This window comes from Eulemur rufifrons, chromosome 2, assembly GCF_041146395.1.
Source record: "Eulemur rufifrons isolate Redbay chromosome 2, OSU_ERuf_1, whole genome shotgun sequence".
Lineage (NCBI taxonomy): Eukaryota > Metazoa > Chordata > Mammalia > Primates > Lemuridae > Eulemur > Eulemur rufifrons.
Genome location: NC_090984.1, coordinates 82,292,093 through 82,316,599, shown reverse-complemented (window position 1 = coordinate 82,316,599; position 24,507 = coordinate 82,292,093). Strand labels below are relative to the sequence as shown.

Sequence of the window (24,507 nt, the reverse complement as noted above, 5' to 3'; positions counted from 1 at the left end):
TGCTAAGATTACAGGCATGAGCCACTGCTCCCAGCCTACAGTGACAATCTTTAAGAAACCGTGAGATTGTATGTTTCCTGAAATATCAAAACCCTATCTGTGCAGCCTACTTTTAACTTTCCATAATACCTCTAATTACAGCCTACTTTTAACTTTCCATTATACATCTAATTAAAAACTTGACAATGTCACATATAACACTAAAAAATAGAATGCTTGATTAATGAGCATTATTTTCCTCCATCAACTCAAGTAACAGAAAGACTTTTGATTACATATATAGTGACAAACAACTATTCACCTGAACATTGCTAAATACAAAGCAATAAAGCATACTTTCAAATAAGCAACTAGAAATCATACCGGTCTCTAGCTTTAGTGAAGTACTTAGAAAAGTTTATTTTGTGCTTAGAATATTATTCTAAGGCATCACAAATTACACATCCAAACTCTTCAATGGCAGAATATTTAATATTCTAAAGGAGAGACCTTTAAAGAAAACTGTAATACACTATGATACCATAAGTCTAATAGATTTACATAGCAACAGAGCCTTGAAAAAGGGAGACATTACAGAAATCATCTATTACAAAATGGTCAGTGGATCATTGTGAGCATTTACAATTTTTCCTGTTCTTGTGCCTAATACAGTCCTCCACGGCACTCCTACCCTGGCTGTAAGGTGAAAACTATGTGTTCTAACTCTTAAAGTAGTGAAAATACACGAAATGTTCCATCCTGCTGATTTCCACCTGTGAATTACCACACAATATTAGCAGTCAAGAAAGAACAGTGAAATATGAAGTTTGTCTCTTTAAAAGATAAAAATGTTATGATTTTTAAATATCAAGCATACAGACAATATCAATTAAGAACTTTCTATATATGAGGACAAAGATACATTTAAACTTAGACGATGCTTTTTCCTGAGTAGAATGCAAACTTTATTTTGTATCAAATTAAGTTGCCGTGAATTTTCAAAATGTAAAATACCAAGGTTTTTCCACATCAAATAAAAATCAGAAATGTTCACTGCACATCCAAAAAAAAAAAAAAGAAAAGTTCAAGTAGAAGTTCAATAAGAATGATATAAAATCTGAAGTGAATGGCTACTTCCTAATTTCAAATTATCAATAGATAGCTCAGTTTGATGGATCTCTCTGTAAACTTCAGTTTGAAACAAGAAGTACTATTACCAAAACATGAAAACCATTTCCAGGAAATTATCATCCATTTTGAAAAATTAAAAATGTAACCCATGGCAAATAAGAAACATATAAACCATAAACCATACACTGAACAAAAAAAGCCAACCTTTACAGGAATCAAGAGGATACCATGAACTTATAAAAAGGTCCAAAATCAATAGCATATCCAATACTATCATGTGCAGAAAACTGTAATTAAAGTAGTTTTTATTAGTTGCATAATCTAAAAATGAGGAAATTTTGGATTGTATCTCTAAAAAGACCAGAGTTGTCAATGAAATACACATTTCTTGAGATAATGGGCAAAGTTCCCATTTATGGGAAATATGTTCTTTTTTTCACACAGTGAAACCAAGAAAAATTATATCAAATGAGAAATCTTTTTCTCTAAAGTAATCTTCTTAAATACCCCAATAATGCAGTACTTGGGAAATGTATATTTTTAAAATTCAGACTTGGAATAGGTTATTATTAAACAAATATACACAAATCTTATTGCTTGGCACCAGATTTTTCAAAAATTAAAAAACTGTTTAAACCACCATACCGTTCTTAAATCATATTTCAAATTATACCTAGTGCTTTCATTTTCTGAATATAGACTGTTCAATTTAATGACAATCTAGACAGAACCCTGCAACATACAAGCAAGTCACAGTTTACTTCAAACCAAAAGAAATGATCAATCTTGTTTTTGTCAAAATCATAATATTAAGATATCTATAAAAATTAACTAGGATTTATCTGTGGCCAAAGATTGACCCAGAGAGCGTTGTCTTATGGCATTCTGTGGCAAGTCTTTACTTGTTTCTTCTTTGCTTTCAGCTTCCTCTTCTGAAATATCTCCTTCATTGGCCTCTTGTTCCTCCTCCACTTTTTTCAAAGGTTGAGAAGATTCTGGTAATATTTTTTCTTAAAGACAAAGACCAAAAATATGTTTTTGCTGATGTATTAGATTTAGAGTAAAATTAAGATACAATAGTGACTCATATGCCTATAAACTGCTTTGGCATTTATTTATCATGTTTGGGTTTCCAAAAGGAAGATGTTATTAAAAACAAGACCAAAAAAAAAAACCCCAGTGGATATTATAAAAATAAAATTTGGTTTGGAAGAGCCATATTACTTACCAAATTCATTCAAATTACCTATTTATAAACCGAATTGAAATTAATGCTGTGAATATATAAGAAAATAGTGCATTGGAGAGAACTATCTTATATTAATTTGCTATTAATTTCTTGGTCAATAAGTACACTAAAACATCAATACTATCTTTGTTTCAGTTTCCAAGGGAACAAGAATCACAAATTTACAGTTTAAGATTATACTCCTGTCCACATTTTTTTCTGCTCTCATAAATGTGCTTTCCCTCCCCCTCCCCATCTATATGATTTTATTAAGGTCTAATTACAAACAATAAAATGTACAAATCTTAATGTACAGTTAAAGGAATATATAAGTATGTATACACATATACACTCTATTTTTTTATACAGCCAGTTGCTAGTTAACTTAAGCTTAGAGCACACCACAGTGAAAATTGGGCCAAAGAGCTTTACTCTATTTAGTGATCTCAGACTACCCCTAATTCTAGGCAATCCAGAATACAGGGGGGACAAGGGAACACAGGTTAGGATGGAGTTAATAAAGTAGAACAAACTATGGGGGAAAATTATCAGGAGTGGACAACTGGACAATCTGTTGTTCAGTCTGCCTGGTACCCCCTCTTTCTTTTGGATTAACAGCACCTTTCCTATGCCACATCTCCTGTGGTTCTAGTGAATACTACAGTTTACAGCAGTGGCTCTCTACCAAGATAAGTTTGACCCGCAAGGAACACTTAGCGATGAGTGGAGATATTTTTGGTTGTCATACCTGAGGCAGGCAATACCACCAGCAACTAGCAGAATGCTGCTGAATATCGAATAGTGTACAAAAGACAGTCCATCACCATTAAGAATTATCTGGCCAAAAACATCAATAGCGTCGAGGTTGAGAAACCCTGATTTACAGTGACTGTTCCAAGAAGTGAGCCCTTTACATAAATGGAGTACACCAGAATTTCTCCAAAATAGTGGGTACAGGAAGAAAATGGATTTCCTTCTTACACTACGATTGTGAGCTATGGCTTTCTATAATCATCTCACGCTGAATGGAAAGAGCCAAGCTGAGAATGGAAAAAATAAAGATATGGAGAACTGAGCAATTCAGAAACATAGAGCATCTTAATATCATTTGAGCCCCAAGATTACAGTCAGCTCTGCCCTCAGACTTACTTCCTACACGATCTATAAATTCCTATTTTGCTTAAAGGTAGACTGAGTTAGGTTTCTTTCCCTACCAACTCAAAATCTAAGCCAAACACATATCCAGGAAAACAACTCAAATCATGTGACCTGCTACAGAAGGGACAATATCACATTAAAGTCTGAATTAATATCTATCAGTTGTATCACTAAAGGAAAACAAATTATGTATTATATCCATAGTGAATATTTACTGAGTGTTTATTAGTAATATACGTTACCAGAATAATATGAGAATTATTATTACATACATTACAATTATTATTACATACATATTATTATTACATACATACATAAATACATATCTATCTTAAAAAAATCACAGTAATTCAATAAGGCAAGTATAATTATTTCCATTTCACAGAGAAGGAAACATGTTCAGGGGTTAGGAAATGTCTGTCATACTGCTTTATTAAGTGGTAGTACTAGGATCCCCAATCAGATCTCTCTAGACAAAGACCATGCTGCCTTCTGCTGAAATCATTTGGGAAGGCATTCAGAAAGCCCATTACTTTATGCCTTTCAATCAATCTCTTCAAATTAACAGATATTTAAAGGTACAGATTTCTCTAGGGATTTTATTGTGGATCATAACACAGGAGAGACAAACTTAAGTAGCTTGACATAAATTTGTCAGTTCATTTTTAAAAATTAATTTCCAAGAAATGAATTTCCTTGTACCTTGTTGAAAGAGGTAGAGTGTCACCTCTGCCATTTACTTAGGTTCTACTGTTAGGAAGTTTCTAAAATTGTGCCTATTCATTGTTTCTACCCTTTTCGTTTGAGAATACTTATCCCCTTATGCATACACCAGTTATACATTTCACAACATATTCCATAGAAGGAAGCTTGTCAGAGCCAGAGTCAGTATTCTTTTAAGAAATTTATATGGTCAACACCAAAAGACAGCTTCATGGTCCAGGGGCTATAGATTTTCCTATAGGTTGGTAACCACCTTCTCAAAGACAATGGTTCTCAGAAGAGTAAGAATGGGGTCCCAGTCTCTTCTAGCTTGTAAGGTTTCAGTTGAGAAATCAGACGTTATTCAGATGAGCTTTCCTTTGTATGTTACTTATTTCTTTCACCTTACAGCTCAAGGAAGGGCCTCGTTAGTGGATATTTTGGTCAGTCTGATGACTGCATGATGTGGTGTCTTCTTATTTGCAATGAGTCTCTCAGGGGTCCTTTGGGCTTCTTGTACCTGTATATCTAGATTTTTAGCAAGGCCTGGGAAGTTTTCCTCAATTATATCTTCAAATAGCTTATCCAACCCTTATGTATTATCTTCTTCACCCTCAGGAATGCCCATAACTCTCACGTTAGGCTTCTTCACATAATCCCACATTTCTTGCAGACTTTGGTCTTTTCTCTTATTTCTTTGCTCTATCTCTGTGACTGACTTATTTAATTGGAAGGTGTTATCTTCAATCTCTGAGATTCTTTCTTCTGTTTGATCTACCCTGCTCTTGAGGCTTTCCACTGTGTTTCATAGTTCCCTGAATAAATTTTTCATTTCCAGGAGTTCGGTTTGATTTTTCTTTAATATTTCGATGTCTTTAGTGAATTTTTCTTCGAAGTCCTGGATTTTTTTTTTTTGTGGTTTCTTTGTGTTGGTTATCCATTTTTTCTTGCATATCGTTGAGTTTTCTAACAATCCATGTTTGAAATTCTTCTGTCATTTTAGTGTTCTGAATTTGGTTAATGTCCATTGCTAGAGAGCTGGTGTTCCTCTTTGGGGGTGTGTTTTCCTTTCTATTCTTCATACTTCCAAAGTTCTTTCGCTGAGTCCTTCCCATCTGGATCAATGGCTGCTTTCCACCTTTCAGTTTTCATTTGGATAACACACCGTGTGCAGGCTCTGTTCCAGTAGATGCTGTAGGGGCAGGCAGTTCACAGCTGCTGCCTAACAGCCTGGATGTGTGTGCTTCTATGCTGGCTTCCTCTGTCACTAGGGGGAACCGCTTATGTGTTGTTCAGGGTTCTTCTACCACAGTTGGGGGACTGCTCCTGGTGGGAGGGGTTACTTGGGGAGTCTGTTTTGGCCTCTTGCCAGGGTTTTTGTTCCCTGGCTGCAGATCCCACTGTTGGCAGCCAACTAGAGGCAAGAGTCCAGCCCCAGGGTTTTGATCCAACAAGATGATCAGATCCAGACTGATGAGTAAAGTCACCAGGCTGTCAGCTTTTAATCTATGCCAGGGCCCTGTGGATTCACAGTAGTTGTAGAGAGAGAGTGGTTTTACTTGTCTCTCCCTACCTCTAGAGGTGGCACCTACCACTTTTGGTGCAAAAGATGCTGGTGAGGGGGAGGGGCTAGTGCCAAAGTCCACCCAGTGCCCCAGCGCCCCTGTTCCTGCAAGTCCTGCAGGTGATAGCCTCCCCCACCCCAGTGCCTGAAAGACCCGGGCACTAGTCTCTCACGACTGGGGAATCACTCAGAGTTCACACATCAAAATGGGTCTGGCTAGTTGACCGTAGGTCATGTAAGGATGGAACTCATCGTGAGAGTCCCCGGGCTGGGGGAAGGGAGCCGCCCGACACCGTATCACACCGCAGCAGCTGGGTTGTGGACCCTGAAAATGGCGACCACCAGCTGGCGGAGTGCTAGCACTGGGGGCGACTGTTCAGGGTTTCTCAGGTGCTGGGTCAGGGGGCTAAGTCGTCAGGATGCCCCCTTGTCTCTTTTATGTCGCTCTCCCACAATCTCAGGCCTGTCCAGCAGGAGCTCTTTGTGATCCACCCTGAGTGGGCCTATTAGCCCGCGGTGGTTTCTGGGTTAGAGTCCCCTATTTAGTGTTTGCCTCCTTCGATCTGTACCCGCTGAGTGGTAGAGGCAATTTACCTGTCTCCTAACTGCTTCTCGTGGCAGCCCAGACCAGTCCCTCCCCGACCCAGTGCAGTCCTGGCACGGAGCTCAGGGAGTTCAAGATGCTTCCCGCTAATGTCTCCTCTCCACAGAGCCCCACGTCTCCTGCGGTGATTTTGCACCGACTTCAGGCAGATCCCTGTCTGAGTGGGTGTGGAGGCCAGTGGGCGAGCAAGATGTTCTCCTGTGGGACTGATTCCACCTCACTTGCTGGTGAGGCGGGCGCAGCCATTCCATGCTCTACTCTCTATTGTTTGTCTCACACTCTCCAGATTTTTGCGATCTTATCTCCCGTGCACCTTTTCTTTTTCTTGCTTTTTGTGTCCCATGCTGAATTCTCCGTGGATTCACAATGCTGTTCTTGCAGGGGAGCAATCCACTCACGTGTGGCAGGTAGAGATCTATGCCTCCCTCTCTATGGGTCTGGGAGCAGGAATCCAGGAGGTTACCTCCACTCCGCCATCTTTTTGTCTCGACAATGGTTCTCAAAGAGTAGTCTTCATATCAGCAACAACAACTTCACCTGGGAATTTGTTATAAATGCCCCACCAGAGAACTTCTGCATCCAAAACCCAGGATGGGGATCAGCAATCTATTTCAACACAGTCTCTAGGTAAGTCCGATATACTCTCAAGTTTGCTTTAAGCAGTAAGACAACTCAGATTCTAACACCTACATCCTCACATAGAGAAATCACTCTACACAAACTCCCAAAGTAAACACTTGGCAGACAACTTTGACAGAGAAGAGAATCAGGCAGTAATGATTCAGTCTACACACTGCATGATTCAGTATGAATTTTGGTACATTTATGGGATCCAAGGCCAGTTGTACATTGATCACCCTAAAGAATTTCTGACAGCCACAGGATTTAGGTGAGAATGAACACAGACTAGGTAACCAAGAAAATCAAACATAATACAGATGCTCCTCAACTTACGATGGGATTACCTCCTGATAAATCCATCATAAAGTGAAAATATCCTAAGTCAAAAACACATGTAATACACCTAACCTATCCTAATACAACTCAAATGCATTTAAAACACCTAACCTAACCTAATCTGCCCAACATCATGAGAATATCGTATGGCATTATCAGTAGTCCCAGAAAAGATCAAAATTCAAACTTTGAAGTATGGTTTCTAATGAATGCACATTGCTTTTGAACCACTGTAAAGTCAAAAAATGTTAGGTTGGGCTGGGCATGGTGGCTCACACCTGTAATACAAGCACTTTGGGAGGCTGAGGCATGGGGATCGCTTGAGGCTAGGAGTTTGAGACCAGCCTGGGCAACATAGCAAGACCCCATCACTAAAAAAAAAAAAAAAAAAAAAAATTTAGCCAGACGTGGTAGTGCGCACCTGTAGTCCTAGCTACTCAGGAGGCTGAGGTGGGAAGATCATTTGAGCCCCGGAATTCAAGGCTTCAGTGAGCAATGATTATGCCACTGCACTACTGCTGGGGTGACAGCGAGACCCTACCTCTAAAAAATAAATATTTAAAAAAATTTTTAAAAATTGCAAGTTGAACCATTATAGGTAAGGGACCTTCTATGTAGGTATTTTTATATACCTATCTGTTGTATTTACTAAATCAAATATTACATTGTATATTTGATTTAAAAGTTGGTGAATGAACATTTTATAGTTATTTCACCTCTAAAACCTTAAACCGAGACCATTCTTCTAAATGAAGTATTACAAGAATGGAAAAACAAACATCACATGTACTCACTATTAAACTGGAACTAATCAATCAACACTCATATGCACATATGGAAGTAAAACTCAACGGAAATCAAGCAGGTGGGAGGGGGCAGAGGGGTTGGGTAAATTCACAGCTAACAGGTACAATGCACAGTATGTGGGTGATGGGCCTACTTATAACATTGATTCAAACTGTACAAAAGCAATACTTGTAACCAAAATGTTTGCACCCTGTAATATTCTGAAATAAAATAATTAAAATAAAAATAAAAAAACCCAAAAAAACCTTAAACCCAACAATAAATTTGTCTTTTAAGTAATCTGTCCTTACATTTTCTTCCTATAGGTCAGTAGCCCTTGGTGGATAAAATGATTCCCTCCCTCATGCATGTCCTTTTTGGTATCAATACAACTGTACAGAAAATGAAAAGATGACCTATCTGTCATGCAGGGGACAATGTACAATATAAATGCAATCTCCACTGATTTCATTTAAAAATTTTGATCTCAATAAACCCAAAATCAAAAAAGGCAGCATAACAGAATAAATATCAAGCCACCAGTCTAATTTAGTTCTACCCTCAGCTCTGTCACCTCTGTGTGACTGTGGGGAAATACTTCATTTCTCTGAACCTTACTTTCCTGAACTACAAAATCAGAGCAACTATCACTCATGGAGACTACTACAGAGTTGCCTGCTGAAAAACAAACAGGATAACAGAAAGGTAAGTAAAAGTTCTTTAATAACTAGAAATATGCACAATTATCAAGATTAAAAATAAATGATCGGTAGATAATTATATGATTACAACAAAGAGCAGGAAATGCTTCTAATTATATAAACTCACTTTGTAGTACAGTTCAGTGTCAATGCCAACCCTAAGTCAGCTACGGGAATTGCTTTTTCCAATATGCTACCACAGGACACTAAGAACTGGCCAGCAATCAAAGAATAATCTTCAAATGCGGTCACTATAATGAATGATTTCTAGAGTGGAATAGATTCAATTTATTAAAATTTTGACTCACATGGTTAAATGGCTCCATAAATAACATGAAATTTTCAAATGAACCGATTATCAGGTCAATATTAAATACCTACATGCTATATGCAATGTTAAAATTCTCCATGTTATAAGAATCAAGAAGATAACAATGTTCCAAATTCCACTGGGCTACCATCCTCCCATAAAATATATCTCCTCCCCTTTCCCTTATGCCATTGCTGATATAGACCACCACCCAACATTTACTAACCTGAGCTGGAAGGGCAACCTGTTAAATGTGTGATTGTGTTTAGAAATGAATGGGATTATGAAAATTAACATTTTAAAATAAACTTACTTGAAGGATATGGCTGTGGTCTGCGCCTTTTTGAAGGACAAAGGCAATCTGCCACAAATATCATACACTGCAAAAGTAAACATTGTAAGAAATATTAACATAGAATATGATACAGCTAGTGCAACTATATTAAATTATCACATTTAAAAATATTTTTCTTGCTAGTACTCTGAAAATGTAGTACTTACGAGTCCTAATAACAGTCCTGAGAGGAGAGTTACTAAAGCAAAAACTGCATATGATCCCCAAACTGGTAATCCAAGGTCTTCAATAAAATAGTTATGGCAAGTCTAAAATCAAAAGAAAAAAAAACTGCTCATTTGAAAAAAAAAAAAAAAAAAGCAACAGCGTTAAAAATGATTAAGATAGAAATAATTTTTTAGTCCATACCCTGATCAACATAGATAGCTGGAAAAGTGCTGACATACTACTCATCCTAAAATAAAAAAGAGATCATTGAAAAACTGAGTAACATACACAGCTTTGTCTATATCTATATATTCTATTTTCTACTCTATAATTTCCCTAACATGACAGATTTTATTGCTGGTGTTAATCAAGACTAATGATATATCATAGATTTCATGACTGTAATAAGGCTTGTTCACAAAAAGTAACTGCTTCTTGAATTGTTACTACCATGTGACATCTTTATAAATACTTGACAGTTTTTCTCCTATTGCTCTGACATTAACATTTCATTTTTCATCTGATGATTTCTCCAATGTACTGAGTAGAAGGTTACAAGCTCTATGAAGCCAGTTAGAAACAACAAATTTTATTCACCCTTAAAATCCTCCAAAGAATTACTAAAGGGATCCTGAAGGAAGAACTGGGAACACTTGTTTAGCTGATTCTTCCCACTTAAGAATTACCCCTCTTTTTTATTAATAGTTTGATATCTTTTAAAGCTATATAAAATAAATACATAGGAAATAAGTGCTAAGTTATCAAATAAGTAAAATAAGTTACCAAATAAGTAAAAATAATTATTATTTTACACAATTAAATCCAGGTAGTTTAGATGGGCAGTTTGGAAAAAAAAAACATGCTTCAGAAATAAGAAGGGTTTGTGAGTTCTCAACCATTTCCTCTCTAGCAAGAAGTGTTGCTGGCGTTCTCAAGGGACAAAGCCAAAGCTACTGCAGGATGTCCTGATCCAATTCCCATCACCGGGGTGATGAACCTGCTGAGCTGACGGTGGGAATGACCCCTATTCAGTCTACCAATAAAAATGGTACAGACTGTTGCCTGAGGATTCAACACAGACTTATGAGCAACCACCTTCTGCTAGAGAAGGATAAGATTCATTTATGAGACAAGATTCAAAGAACAAAAATGAGTTACATTTTCAGTTCAGCACAGAAAGATACTTTAATCATGGTGCTTCTGTCTTTAAAAAGTCAAGTGAGAACAGGAATAAAGAACCGAAATATAAAGAAATGCATAGCCTCACTGTAATCTGCATTAATTTAACTATTTCAGGAACATTGGGTTGGGCATGGTGGTGGTATGGGGTGAGTTCTGACAGCTAAAAGATAATTCAGAGGTTTTCTAGGAGAGGCTTGGAAGGGAAAGACATTAAAGATAAATTTCTACTTCAAAATGCTGCTTAAAGCTGATCTTTCCTCCACTCCCAGAATCCCAACTCTCCACCCTCCAAGGGCAAGTGTGATGGTGGACAGGAGGAGACAGCTTAGCCACACCAAGATGAGTCCATAGTGACCTCAGCAAAACTATTTCCAGAGTTCTCTCAAATGACCAGTGAGGCAATGCACCCCAACAGTGTCACAGGAAACTGTTTTTTTCTAATCCTTAACATTCCATAGCTAATTGCTATGGAGAAATGTATCCACCCTCTAGCTGTCTATAAAGCTCCATGGTTAATCATGCTATTAGGGTCACTGTTCATCTACACTGTTCACATAAGAAGTTATTGGACAGGTGGACTAGCCAACCAAACATAATTCAATCATCTTACAACAAGAATTAAGATCTAAAAGTGGCATGAGTAAATGTTTGAGCCTTCTCATTCAAATTATTACACTCAAGTGATAGCTTTACCTATACCTTGGTCATACTCTTAGGGGGATTTAGTTTTTGATAATATATATGACCAAATCCACAAAGCTAAAATATTCCTTAAAACGGCATTCAACTTAATTCTACAGAATGCTTCCTTCTAGCTTAACAAGCATGAAAACATCTATTTGTCTTAGAAGATAAGGTCAAACTAAAAATATCAAACACATAATAAATCAGAATACACCTTAAGAGCCCAAGAAACAATTCAGTATGAATGCTTTATTTACATGAAATTATCTGTTCCAATTAATTCTGAAATAGGTAAGACAAAAATCCCTCATACTTACAGAACAGAACCTGGACCAAACCATGATGAAACAGGTTCAATACTCTTCCACTCTTTATCACTGATAAAGTTTATGAAGTCCTTCTTAGTCCTTGGACCCTGATAGCGCCTAAATTCACCATCTTTACAACTAAAGAGGATCAGAATTAAATATTAACCAGCACTGGGAAATAATTTCATGTTTATTCTGCTATTTCTTCATCTCATTTTACAGCCAACCCTAACAACATTCAAAAGCATTAGCAATGCACAAGTAGCAAATTATAATTACCTACTCATGAAATTTTAGCACAAAATTTCAATAAACAATGAGGTTGCATTAAAAAAAAAAAAAAAAAAAAAAAGGTGGGCATGGTGGCTCATGCCTGTAATCCCAAGGCAGGGGAGGCCAAGGCAGGGCGGTGCTTAAGGCCAGGAGTTCAAGACCAGGCTGGGCAACATAGCCAGATCCATCCCTCCAACTCCACCAAAAGAAAAAAAAAATTAGCCAGGTGTGCTAAGGTGCACCTGTAGTCCCAGCTACTTGGGAGGCTTGAGGTAGGAGGATCGTTTAAGCTCAGGAGTTGGAGGCTGCAGTGAGCTATGATCACACCACAGCACTCCAGCCTGGATGACAGAGCAAGACCCTGTCTCTTAAAAGACTTAAAAGAAAATAAATAATAAGCTTAAGAGATTTTTATTATTACTCTTCTAAATAATAAAACTATGAAACACAGTAAGTAGATAAATCTCAGAAAAGCGCTTTTAAACTTTATATGAAATACACATATTAAAGGAATTACTATATGAAAAGTTGTCAGAATAGTGTTTGACACATTAATTATTAGCTATTGTGAAACCTCAAATTAAAAATTTAAGGTATTTTTCTGGTACTTTCAGTCATAATCACGTGACCTCAGCCATCCTGCTTTAAATTGCTGGAAGCATCTGGTACAGTGCTTCCCTTCCTCCCATTCCAGTGATTCTATTCAGTCAGCTTTGCAGTCTTCCTTACATCCACCTCCTCCTTCCCATTCCTGTGCAATCCCCGCTCTCACATCACTATGTGCAAAAACTCAGTAGTTCCCTACTACCTACAGTAGGGTTAGGGGAGCCTTCATCTAAACAGAAGTAGAGACCACAAGAAAGCCCCCACTCAAAAACAAAGTTTTGCTGAGGAGGTAGCATGTGAGTATTCTTTGAAGGAGGGGTAGGATTTCAACAGACAGAAAATAGGGAAAAGGGTATGGTAAACAATTTGACTAAAAGAAAATGGGCAGGAAATTCCAGGTAAGTTCAGGGGGTACTGAAAAGTGAAAAGAAAAGGGAGAGATTGCTTATGGCTAGTTAAGGACATATGTGGAAAAGGACTGAGTGAAGAGGGAGGGAAATAAGCACTTATGAGACAGGGAATAGAAATTTAAATAGATATAAAGGAAGTGGGGGGTGAATTAAAAAACATGAAAAAAAAAAAAGAACAAGAAAAGGTATAGACACAAAGAATTGCTAACTTTTTTTTATAACTTAAAACCAGGAGAAAAGTACCTCCTGGTATTTAACTCACCAGCTAGATGATGTTACGGTACAGAGCAGGTGCACAGATTTCAGAGTTCTTACCCACAATTTAGAAGATGAAGTCAAACTAAAATACCTGATACCAAGGACCACATCATCTCGTTCATTCTGATTTAACATCCAACCATATCACCCACTGCTCTTCCCAAGTCTGTGCAACAGCATTTTCTTGGCTACTTGTTGAAGATACCATGTTCCTATTAATGGCTATGTATGAGTCTGTCCTCAGAACAGAATGCTGACCTTGCACTCTTAAAAATTCTACTTCCAAGGTTTCATTTAAACCCCACATTCTCTAGGAACCACTCCAACTAACAGTGATTTCTCCTTTACCTAACTACCTATAGGACTCACCACTACTATGGGCTCATAATCATTTACCACGCTGAACAGATATTCAACATTTCATATGAACATCACCTTCCAAAACAACTATCAATCTGTGAAAACAGAGGCTGTTTCACACATCACTCATCTATCTAAAGGCACCTTGGGTAACACTAAGAACCAAATAAGCCCTCTAAAATACTTGCTGAATATAATGAGATTACCTCAGCCCTTCAAACATGATCTATGTCAGAGGCCTACCATTATGATTACACTATGACATATTCTTCTCCATAACTGAGAATCTTCAAATACTTACTGATAAATAGTAGGAAGAGCAGTTATGATAAACCGTCCACTCAGTCCTACAAATGATAAAGAACACACAGCAGGTTTTATATGGGCCAATCACTGACTACTTAAAAGTTGATACAATTACTTAAATATGTACTAATAGGAAAGAATATGAAATTAAACTTAATGGATGAGTTTTGTAATTAAATAATAAAAAAATTATATACTCAAAGCAACTTTAAAAAACATTACTGCATATTATCTCAATTAGATTGTAAAGCTTGAACATTAAACACGTTTGTGAATATACATAAATACCTGATTATGCCACCGTCTAAAAATCAAGACTACTAGTCATGAGTCATGTTACATTCTAATATAATAGGGTCTCAGAAAAATCTAAAACAAAATGAAATTGCACTTGATATTCAAGTAACAAAGACAGTGTATGATGATGATAATAAATGGAAAATACTATGAATCTTTCATAAGACAGGCAATAACACTAACAGTTAACATTATTTTTAGCCACATGTCAACTGCTAATATAACTGAGGATTAACCTTGCTGTGCCTCAGTTTTCTTATCTGTAATGAGAATATTACATTATTTCACAAGATTGTGTTAAGTAATAAACGTAAAACACTTGGAAGACTGCTGCAATAGGTAAGTGCTCAATAAATAATACCTATTACCACCATTTGGGGTGGGGCAGCCAGGAACCCAGATTTACTGTGACCACCAAGTACAGGTAAGATGAAGCTGTTATCAGAAAGGAGCATCCTAAGGGCAGGGCCTGCCTCTTGTCCAGGGTACCAACTCCAAAGTGTACCTGACCCCCCAACCACGATGGCTTTGTAAATAAAAGCCTAGATTCTCAAATCATAGGTACTAAATGTAGAACTTAATTTCAGAGATTCAGATCTTTTCATATCAGGCAATGTGACCATGACTCTACAATGAAACTCAACAACATGCACCTCATTCTCAAGTTTGGTGTGGATGCAAATGATGGCTTGGCCAATGTCCACCTGGACTACAGTGTTCTAGGACTTTTAGGCATCTCACATGCTAGTCTGGGGACTCGGATGCAAAAAAAAAAAAAAAAAAAACTAGAGAGAGTTCTGTGGGCAAGAATGGGGAGAGGGTGATGTCTTCAAGGTCCCTTAGAGCAACACAAACAAGAAATGAGCTGCATACACAGCTGGGGAATTGGCTTTTTGCAGCTGCTGCAAAGTGAGACTTCATCAGGGAGGAAAGCTAGGTGAATGGCTTAACTACTTGCAGACCAAGTGTTTTCAAATCCTAGTGAAAGGTAGAGTTAAGATCATGTCATGTGAAAAACAGGATAGACATATCAACCAAATCAGCAAAGAAACAAACCTAACAGACTTACAGTACCTGGTTGCTCTGTGACATCTACTTTTGCAACATTAACCTCAAGATCTTCTCCCCATTCAGCAAAACTTTCCCATTCTGGTTGAAGATTTTGACAAGCAGGGCACCACGGGGCATAACTAAGAAATATAGTTTAAAAAAATGTTAAGCACTTTAGTATGACCATTCATCTTGGATAAAAATTTTAAAATGCATAATTTGTGAGGAATATTTTATACTAAAAATACTGAAGATGACAAAGTGATTAATTTTATGCAGATAAAAAAGTTTTAAGTGTAAGTCTAACAATCCCGAAATCAAGAACTACAAATTGATACTAATCACATAAAATTCTGGGAATAAGTTCTTAAGACACAAGGACTTTTTCACATGTGAAACAGCTCTTTAGAAACCTTTGGATTTTCTATTAAAATGTGGCCACAGACGCTCAAAACCAAGTTTGGAGTTCACCAATTTTAATAATTTTACACTGCAGAGTCACAAATGCAAGGTGTTGGAAAAACAGCAAGTGCCCTGGGCTGTTATGAATAAGGAAGGGCACGCAGGCTCCATTTTAAGGTGGCAACCACTACTCAGGATTGCCAAAAGGGAAGGTGGTCCTGAGGCTAGCTATTCATATTTAAAAGCTGGAGACCTGCATTTTTACCTAAGAAAATTAACCTCAAAACTTAACCCACACACCAATACTAAGTAGGCCAAACAAAACTCTTGCAGAGAGGTCAGGCAGTTTCCAAGATCTAGGGCTAACAAATTCTATGGCCAAGCATATTAGCATTTTAATTACTCCTCTGGTATTCATTATCTCCCCAGGCCCTGATCTTTCCCCACGATTTTTTCACTTTATTATTGTATATTATATAATAATATACCTCAGTTTTTGTTTTTCTTTGGAACCAGGAAGAATAAAGCCTATCTATAGCTGTTAACATAAAAGTACAGTTTCTGTACTCTACATTTTCTTGACTTGTTTTAGGAAAATCAAATCCCTAAAATAGGCATTGTAGAACAAGACAAACTGGTATTATATATAAAAGCCGAATTGCTTGACAATAAATAGTATCACAATGAAAACATCTCTGTAACAAAACTTCCAATCAGAAATGGATTTACTAAAGATAATTCACTTGTAAAAGCAGACTATTATTAGGACTATTAGATCCCTTCTTTTTCAAGTTCATTTTGTTTCTCAGTTCCTTTCTAAAGATTAACTTAACCTTATCTTAGCTTAGGAAAAACACTACCATATACTATAATCTCAGATAGATACTCTAATTTGGATTTACCTCATATTCAATGTTTTGTTAGTTTTGTTCCCCTTGAGTTAAAAAAAATTACCTTGAGTAATACTTGCCTATATTTTGCATATAAATTCACAATCACTATTGCTTACTATATTGCTTATAACACTGAATATTTTGTGGGCACAGTCTAAAACTAGTTACTCATGACAATGACTGAAAAGCAAACACCATCACTGGTTGTATTTCCTCTCCTCTGAAGTGTCAAAGGTGCCTGAAAATTCATTTCACTGAGTTGCAAATTATATGCATACTACAAACATTTTCCCCTATCCTACCCTTCATATAAATGTTCTAAGCTTTTTTTTTTTTTTTTTTTAAATAACTCAAAAGTTACTGATTTGGCCCCTGAGTTCCCCCTTGGCGATGTCCATTTCCACCTGTTTCCTTAACTGACAACCCTAGTTGCATCCACGATACAGAAACACACTCACCTGAACTTTGTTAAAGAACGGGGTGTCCTAACAATTATTGCATGCCTACTCTAGAGATCCAAAGAAAGCCAGCATAGTAACATCTGGACAGGTTGAGGTATTTAGGCATCTTTTTCTCATCTGTAAGATGGGGAAATACCTATCATAGAGAATTTGTAGGGAATGAAATACGATAACATATGTAAAGGTGCTTATCAGTGTCCAGGACACAGGTAACACTCCATGGTGCTTTTATAAATATCAGTAATACCACCAGTATTGATAAAACCACCACCAACTTAGCATCTAAAGCAAAGGCAGATAGTTTATTTCCTACTGCTGTAGAACCGACATTATTAAATTGGAATCACTACACAAGACACGATTTTCTTCGAATGATAAATGACCTCTTGAGGGTTTATAACAATCACATCTAATTTGTAAATTTGTTAATTTTATCTTTTAATGCAATACCACTTACAAAGGCCTAGAAGTCACAACGCAAGGCATTCTCCACACTGCAAAAATACACATCCAAAGGAAAAACGAGATGTGGAGTGAAAAAGAGAAAGATAACAGAGGAGGGAAAAATAGGAAACTGAGATTTTAAAGTAATCCAACTTGAATTTACTCAGTATTTACAAAAAATGTACCTACTCCATAAAAAATAAACAATAAAGAGTCCCAAATTCCAACAGTATAAGTGGACTATCTTTTAAGGGTAGACAAAAGGCGAGGAGAGATTCTGCTCATTATCCTCTTCTGTAAAGCTTGATGAAAATAAGTCTGTAACTCTGTTTATGAAAGAACATTCTAAAATAACTGTATGGGAACTAGTCACACCCCCTTCCCCACCCCAATCCCATCCACAAAGTCAAGAAGAAAAGTTACAGAGAATTCCAAGTGGCACGTAATCTTTTAAGCGCACCACAGACCTAGAAATGAAACTAGGGTGCACACACTAGGAGGAACTTAATATTCCCGGGTAAGGAACGAGAATAGGGCAAGTCTTGGGATCCGGAGTAGGGGATGCCCGCTCCACGATTCCGAGGGGCAGTCCCGGGGAACTTGGGACCAGCATTAGGAACGCGGGGGTGAAGTCGTGTGTCCAGGATCACATATAGGACCGGGACAACCGCCCAGCACTCACAACTCTATCATCCAGTCTCCTTTCAGCAACTCTCTCCAGTTCTCGTCCGTAATGACGCGCACGTTGCTCCGCCGCCCGTGGGTCCAGGGAGCACTCCAAAGCAACAGCACCAGGACCGCCAGGGAAACCACTAGACACGCAGAGCGCGCCATGTCGGCCGCTTGCCCACCTCACAGCGAGCTCGGTGGCCCCACCTCCTAGCAGCAGCTCCTACTTCCGCCCTGAGTGCCGCTTTGCGCATGCGCACCAGGCGCGGCGAGCCGCGCTTGCCTAAAGGACTCCCAATGCGCATGACAGAGCCTGGTCCCAGAGCTTGGTGACTAGAGAAAGAGGGAAGCGTTTCTCTCCGTAGTGCGCATGACAGAAGAGCGGCCTCTTCCCCCGCCTGGAATGCCGTAGAGTCGTGCGGCAGGAAGAGAGTTCAAGCAGGCGTGGTGTAGAAAGCGGGGCGGTGCTTTGCAGAAGATGGTTTAAAAGTCGCCGCCAGAATTTTGGCGCCAGATGGTTGACATTGATATTTACTGGAGCCAATTGATAAGCTTATACTGTACTAAAAAGTTTCCAATTAAATGCCCTTCAGAGTTTTGTTTCCTTTGAAAAATTTTGTAGTAAAGGTAATGGATTTTTACTGGAGTCAGAATATTGTTTTACTTCTGAGGTATTACAGACTGGGAAAGTGCAGAGGGAACCTCTTGGGGCACCCTTTATAGTCTACACCTTTAAGTGAACAGTGGTCACACGGGTGTACAAATATGTAAAAAACAATGGAGCTGTACAATTTATGGTTAGGACACTTTGCACTTTCAGGCGTATGTTATCCCTCAATTTAAAAAAAATGCGGTAGGTACAGAGATCCTAGATCAAAACTTCGATATGGAACTAGACAAAAAGGCTTGTAACATATATTTGAGATTTTTTTCCTCAAATATTTGTAAATACAAATGCAACCCAAAATGTGCACCGCCTCATCTATCAAATGAAAATTATTGCCACTGCACTTCCTCACGTCACCTTCTCTCCTGAACTCACTCCAACTGGTCTACTTCCCCACTCCTTCACTGAGAGGACCTTTCAAGGACACAGGTGATCTGCGTGATAACAAAGCCAATTGTTTCTTCTTGGTGTTCATCTAGCTTGACTCCCAGCAGCATCGTACAGTCACCATAGCTCCTTGAAACCTTTACTTCCTTTCGTGCTGGGTGCCTCACTTGTTTTTCTCCTTCCTCACTCACTAGCTGATCCTTCTCAAACGTCTTATCTGGTCCTCCTCTACTTGACATCAGCATGCACCAGGTTGCTTTACTGGTCCCCTCTTTCTCTTCATATCAATACATTCCTCAAAATAACCTCATTGTGGCTTTAAAAGCCTTCAATATGCCTGTCATTCCATCTCTGACCCTTCTGGGAACCACAGATATGTATGTTCAACTCCTTGCTAGACATCTCTCGAATATCTAATAGGCAGCACAAACATCACATGGCCAAAAATGTAATTCTTGATTCTCCCTCTGCAACTGATTGCTCTAGCCAAAAATTTGCATGTTAATTCCTTATTGTTCTCTCTCTTCACCTGCTCCTTCTGTACTCGGTTAGTAAGTTGTATAAACTCTACCTCCAAAACATTTCCTAAATGTGACTACCAATTTCCATCTATTACCTCTTGCCTTGAGTACAGTAAGAGCTTCCTATGTTTGTGAGAAAATAAATTTCTGTTGTTTAAGCCACCCCAGTTTATAATATTTTATTATGGTATCTCACGCCTACTAAGACGTTAGACCTCAAGTACAATGTTGAATAAAAGTGGCAAGAGTGGCCACAGGAACAGAGCTCCTTGTCTTGTTCCTGTTCTTATGGGAAAAGCATTTAGTCTCTCACCACTAAGTAAAATGTTAGTGTGGGTTTTTCATAGTCAACCTTAATATAGGTGAGAAAGTTTCCTTCTATTCTTGGAAGGTTGTCTGTTTTTATCATGAAGAAGTGTTGAATTTTGACAAATGCTTTTTTGTGTTTATTGAGATGATCATGTGGTTTTTGTTCTTTGCCCTATTGATATGGTATATTACATTAATTGATCTTTGGTTATTTTCCCATAATATATATTTTTTATTTCAATAGATTTAGGGGGTACAAATACAGTTTTATTACATGGATATATTGTATGGTGATGAGGTCTGGGCTTTTAGGGTACCTATCACCTAAATAGTGTACATTGTACCAAACAGGTAATTTTTCATCCCTTCCCACCTTTGGAATCTTCAATGTCTATTATTCCACTCCTGATGACCATGTGTACTCATAGTTTAGCTCCCACTTTGAGTGAGAACATGCAGCATTTGGTTTTCCGTTCTTGAGTTACTTCACTTAGGATAATGGCCTCCAGTTCATCCAAGTTGCTGCAAAAGACATTATTTCATTCTTTTTTATGGCTGATAAAAATAGGGAATTCTTCAGAAATTTATATGTCATCCTTGCACAGGGACAATGCTAATCTTCTCTGTATAGTTCCAATTAATTGATTTTTGATATTAAACTAACCTTGTGTTCTTGGTATAAATCCCACTTGGTCATGGTGTATAATTTTTTTATGTATTGCTGGATTCAATTTGCTAGTATTTTGTTGAGGATTGTTACATCTGTATTCATAAGAGATATTAGTCTGTAGTTTTCTTGTGGTGTCTTTGTCTGGTTTTGGTATCATGACATTACTGGCCCAATAGAAATGTTCCCTCCTCTTCTGTGTTTTGGAACATAGTGTTTTGTGAAGAATTTGTATTAATTCTTCTTTAAATGCTAGCTAGAATTCAGCACTAAAGTCATCTTGGCCTGGGCTTTTCTTTGTCAAAAGGTTTTAAATTACTAATTCAATCTCTTTACTTGTTATAGGTCTATTCAGATTTTCTATTTCTTTTTCAGTCAGTTTTGGTAGTTTGTGTCTTTCTAGGAGCATGTCCATTTCATCTAAATTATCTAATTTGTTAACCTAAAGTTGTTCATAATATTCTCTTATAATCTCTTTTTTATCTGTAAAGTTTATATTAACATCCCTTTTTTTTCACTGATGGTTTTAGTAATTTGAGTCTTCTTTTATTTCTTGGCTAGTGTTATGGTTTGGATATGGTTTGAGTTTGTCCCCACCAAAACTCATGTTGAAATTTGGTCCCCAATGTGGTGGTATTGGGAAGTGGGACCTGGTGAGAAGTGTTTGAATCATGGGGGCAGATCCCTCATAAATGGCTTGGTGCTGTTCTTGCAGTAGTGAGTGAGTTCTGACTATGGTGAGACTGGATTAGTTCTCTTGGAAATAGATTAGTTCCTCAAGAGTAGGTTGTTATGAAGCCAGTATGCCCCTTGTGTTTTCTCTCTTTGCATGTTTCTGTTTCCCTTTGACCTTTAACGCACAGAAGCCCTACCCAGAAGCCAGGACCATGCCCTTGAACTTCCCAGCCTGCAGAACTATGAGCTAAATAAGCCTATTTTCTTTGTGAATTGCCTAGCCTCAGATATTCTGTTATAGCAAGGTAAAACAGACTAAGACAGTCTACCTAAAGGTTTGTCAATTTTGTTGATCTTTTCAAAGAACCAACTTCTAGATTTGTTTATTCTCTCTATTGTTTTTGTATTCTCTCTTTGATTACTTTTCTTCTTTATGCTTTGGGTTTAGTTTGCCCCTTTTTGTCCCTAGTGTTTTAAGGTGAAAGACTATAGGTTATTGATTTGAAATCTTTCTTCTTTTTTTAATGTAGGCATTTAAGCTCTAAAATTTCGGCAATACTGCTTTAGCTATATCCTGTAGCTTTTATTATGTTTTGCCATCATTTTGTTCATCTCAAAGTATTTGCTAATCTCCCTTCAGATGTTTTTCTTGTCCATTGGTTATTTAGGAGTATGTTTGTGAATTTCTCTAATTTCTTTCTGTTATTAATTTCTAATTTCATTCTGTGGTCTGAGTCCCCAGCCACTATGAAACAAAACAGAAAGAAAATAGGAAAAATTTCTATAGAAACTGTGTACCAGGAACTAAGGTTGTAAAACTTGCTTTATGACTTCTGCAACTTGCTTGCTTCCAAAAACAAGCAAGTTGTTGTTGGACAACAACAAGCCTCAGAGAGATAAGAATTCAAGGCCGACATGCATGCCTTACCACTGCCTGCTCAAGATCCTGCCCTCAGTAAGAATAGAGATAGATAATCATATTGTAACTGTGCCCCTCACCCTTCCTAAAAAATGTATAAAAGACTGCTACACTCTTTATTCAGGGCTCAGAATGTGGACCCTGTCCTCTGAGCCTCACCAGAGAATAAAATGCTCGTCTTGTTCCTTACCTGGTCTCTGCGTCAATCATTAGGAGAATGATCCTCCTTCTCCTCCTACAACAATTCTATTGTGATCACAGAGCATATTTTGTATCCTTTTTAACTTATTGAGATTTATTTTATGGGCCAGTATATGTTCTATCCCAGAGAATATTCCAGCCCTTGAGGGGAATTTTCATTCTTCTTTTGTTGGGTGAAGTGTTCTGTAGATGTCTATTAGGTCTAGTTGGTATATAGTGTTGTTCAAGTCTTCTATTTCCTTGTTGATCTGCCTGCTTGTTCTATCCATTATTGAAAGTGGGGTACTGAAGTCTCCAAATATTGGTTGGTCCGAGTGCAGTGGTGTTTACAACTAATTGATCACAACCAGTTACAGATTCCTTTGCTCCTTCTCCACTCCCACTGCTTCACTTGACCAGCCGGAAGGAAGGAAAGGAAAGAAGAAAGGAGAAAGGAAAGAAGAAAGGAGAAAGGAAAGGAAAGGAAAAAAATAAACTAAAAAATAATGAAGTCTCCAAATATTGTTGAATTGTCTATTTCTCTCTCTGCAGATCTGACAGTTTGTGCTTCGTATATTTTGGGGCTCTGAAATATATATCTTTACACAGATGGGCCTAGGGAAACCAAACCAAAAAAAAAATGAAATATATATCTTTATAATTGTTATATATTCCTGATGGATTGACCATTTTATCATTTTTCCTTCTTTATATCTAGTAAAATTTTTTTATAATATATTTTGTCTGATATTAGTATAGCAACTTCAGTTTTCTTATTGTTGTTTGCATGATTTTTCCCCATCCTTTTACTTTCAACCTATTTGTATCTTTGAATCTGAAGTGTGTCCCATGTAGACATCATATTGATAGATCTTGTGATTTTTATCCAGTCTGGTAATGTTTGCTTTTTGATTGTATAGTTTAATCCATTTACTTTTAATGTTATTACTAATATGGTTGGATTTATGTCTGTCATTTTATTTTTTGTTTTCTATAAGTCTCATGAATACTTTGTTCCTCTGTTCCTCCATTACTTCTATCTTTTACAATAAGTTAATATTTTGTAGTGTAACATTTTAAACCTATAAGGATTTTTGGCATCATATATTTTGAGGATTTTTCTTAACATTTTCTCTAGAGTTTACTACATATACATTAATTTATCAAAATCTGGTTCAGATTTATACTAACTTAATTCTAGTGGGATGTAGAAACTTTACTCCTATATAAGTCTATTTAATCTTCCCAATTTTTGTGCTATTATTCTTATATATATTGTATCTGTATATGTTACAAATTCATAATACATTGTTATAATTATTAATTTATGTAATTTTATGTCGAATAAGGAAGCTGAGAAAAGAAAGAGCAAGTATATATTTAGAGTGTTTGTTATGTTAATATATTGTCATTTCTGGTTATCTTCATTTGTTCCTGTGGATTTAAGTGACCATCTGGTGTGATTTCCTTACGCTGATACAACTTTGTTCCCACTCACCACCTTTGTGCTGTTATTGTTAATTATATTCCATTTCTATATGTCATAGGCCCAAGCACACAATTATAAACAATTGTCTTATGCAATTGCTTTTTAAATCAGTTAAGAGAAGAAAGGAACATAAATATACAATTATACTGTTTTTTATAATTATATAGTTATCTTTATAAAGTCTCTTTTTTTATGGTTTTAAATTACCATCTGGGGTCACTTGCTTTTAAACTGAAAAACTTCCTTTAATATTTCTTATAAGGAGGGTTGATTTACAACACATTTTTCTCAGTTTATGTTTGTCTGGGAATGTCTTTTATTTTAACTTCAGTTTTGAAAGATGTTTTTGCCATACATAAGATTCTTGGTTCACAGGTTTTTTTTGCAGTTTGTATATGTTTTCCACTGCTTTTTGACATCCATTATTTCTGATGAGAACTATCTATTAATTCTATTGAGGTTCCCGTG

The 24,507-nt window shown here is 37.1% G+C and overlaps 1 protein-coding gene and 2 non-coding genes across 3 annotated transcripts; all 3 read right to left on the bottom strand.

Moving 5' to 3' along the window:
- Nucleotides 1-475: 475 nt before the first annotated feature.
- TMX1 (thioredoxin related transmembrane protein 1) lies at nucleotides 476-18,417 on the bottom strand. Its single transcript, XM_069464883.1, has 8 exons — nucleotides 18,239-18,417; nucleotides 15,381-15,496; nucleotides 14,005-14,050; nucleotides 11,806-11,934; nucleotides 9,824-9,869; nucleotides 9,622-9,723; nucleotides 9,434-9,500; nucleotides 476-2,120 (listed from the first exon to the last, which is right to left on the bottom strand). Exons 1-8 carry the CDS (start codon nucleotides 18,388-18,390, stop codon nucleotides 1,942-1,944), a joined length of 837 nt encoding a protein of 278 aa, XP_069320984.1. The 5' UTR covers nucleotides 18,391-18,417; the 3' UTR covers nucleotides 476-1,941.
- On the bottom strand, nucleotides 15,128-15,266 carry LOC138381140 (small nucleolar RNA SNORA70). Its single transcript, XR_011233069.1, has one exon. It is a non-coding gene; the product is annotated as a small nucleolar RNA SNORA70 (small nucleolar RNA).
- A 2,252-nt stretch (nucleotides 18,418-20,669) lies between the features above and the next one.
- LOC138381043 (U6 spliceosomal RNA) lies at nucleotides 20,670-20,772 on the bottom strand. The gene has a single exon (XR_011232994.1). It is a non-coding gene; the product is annotated as a U6 spliceosomal RNA (small nuclear RNA).
- Nucleotides 20,773-24,507: the final 3,735 nt, after the last annotated feature.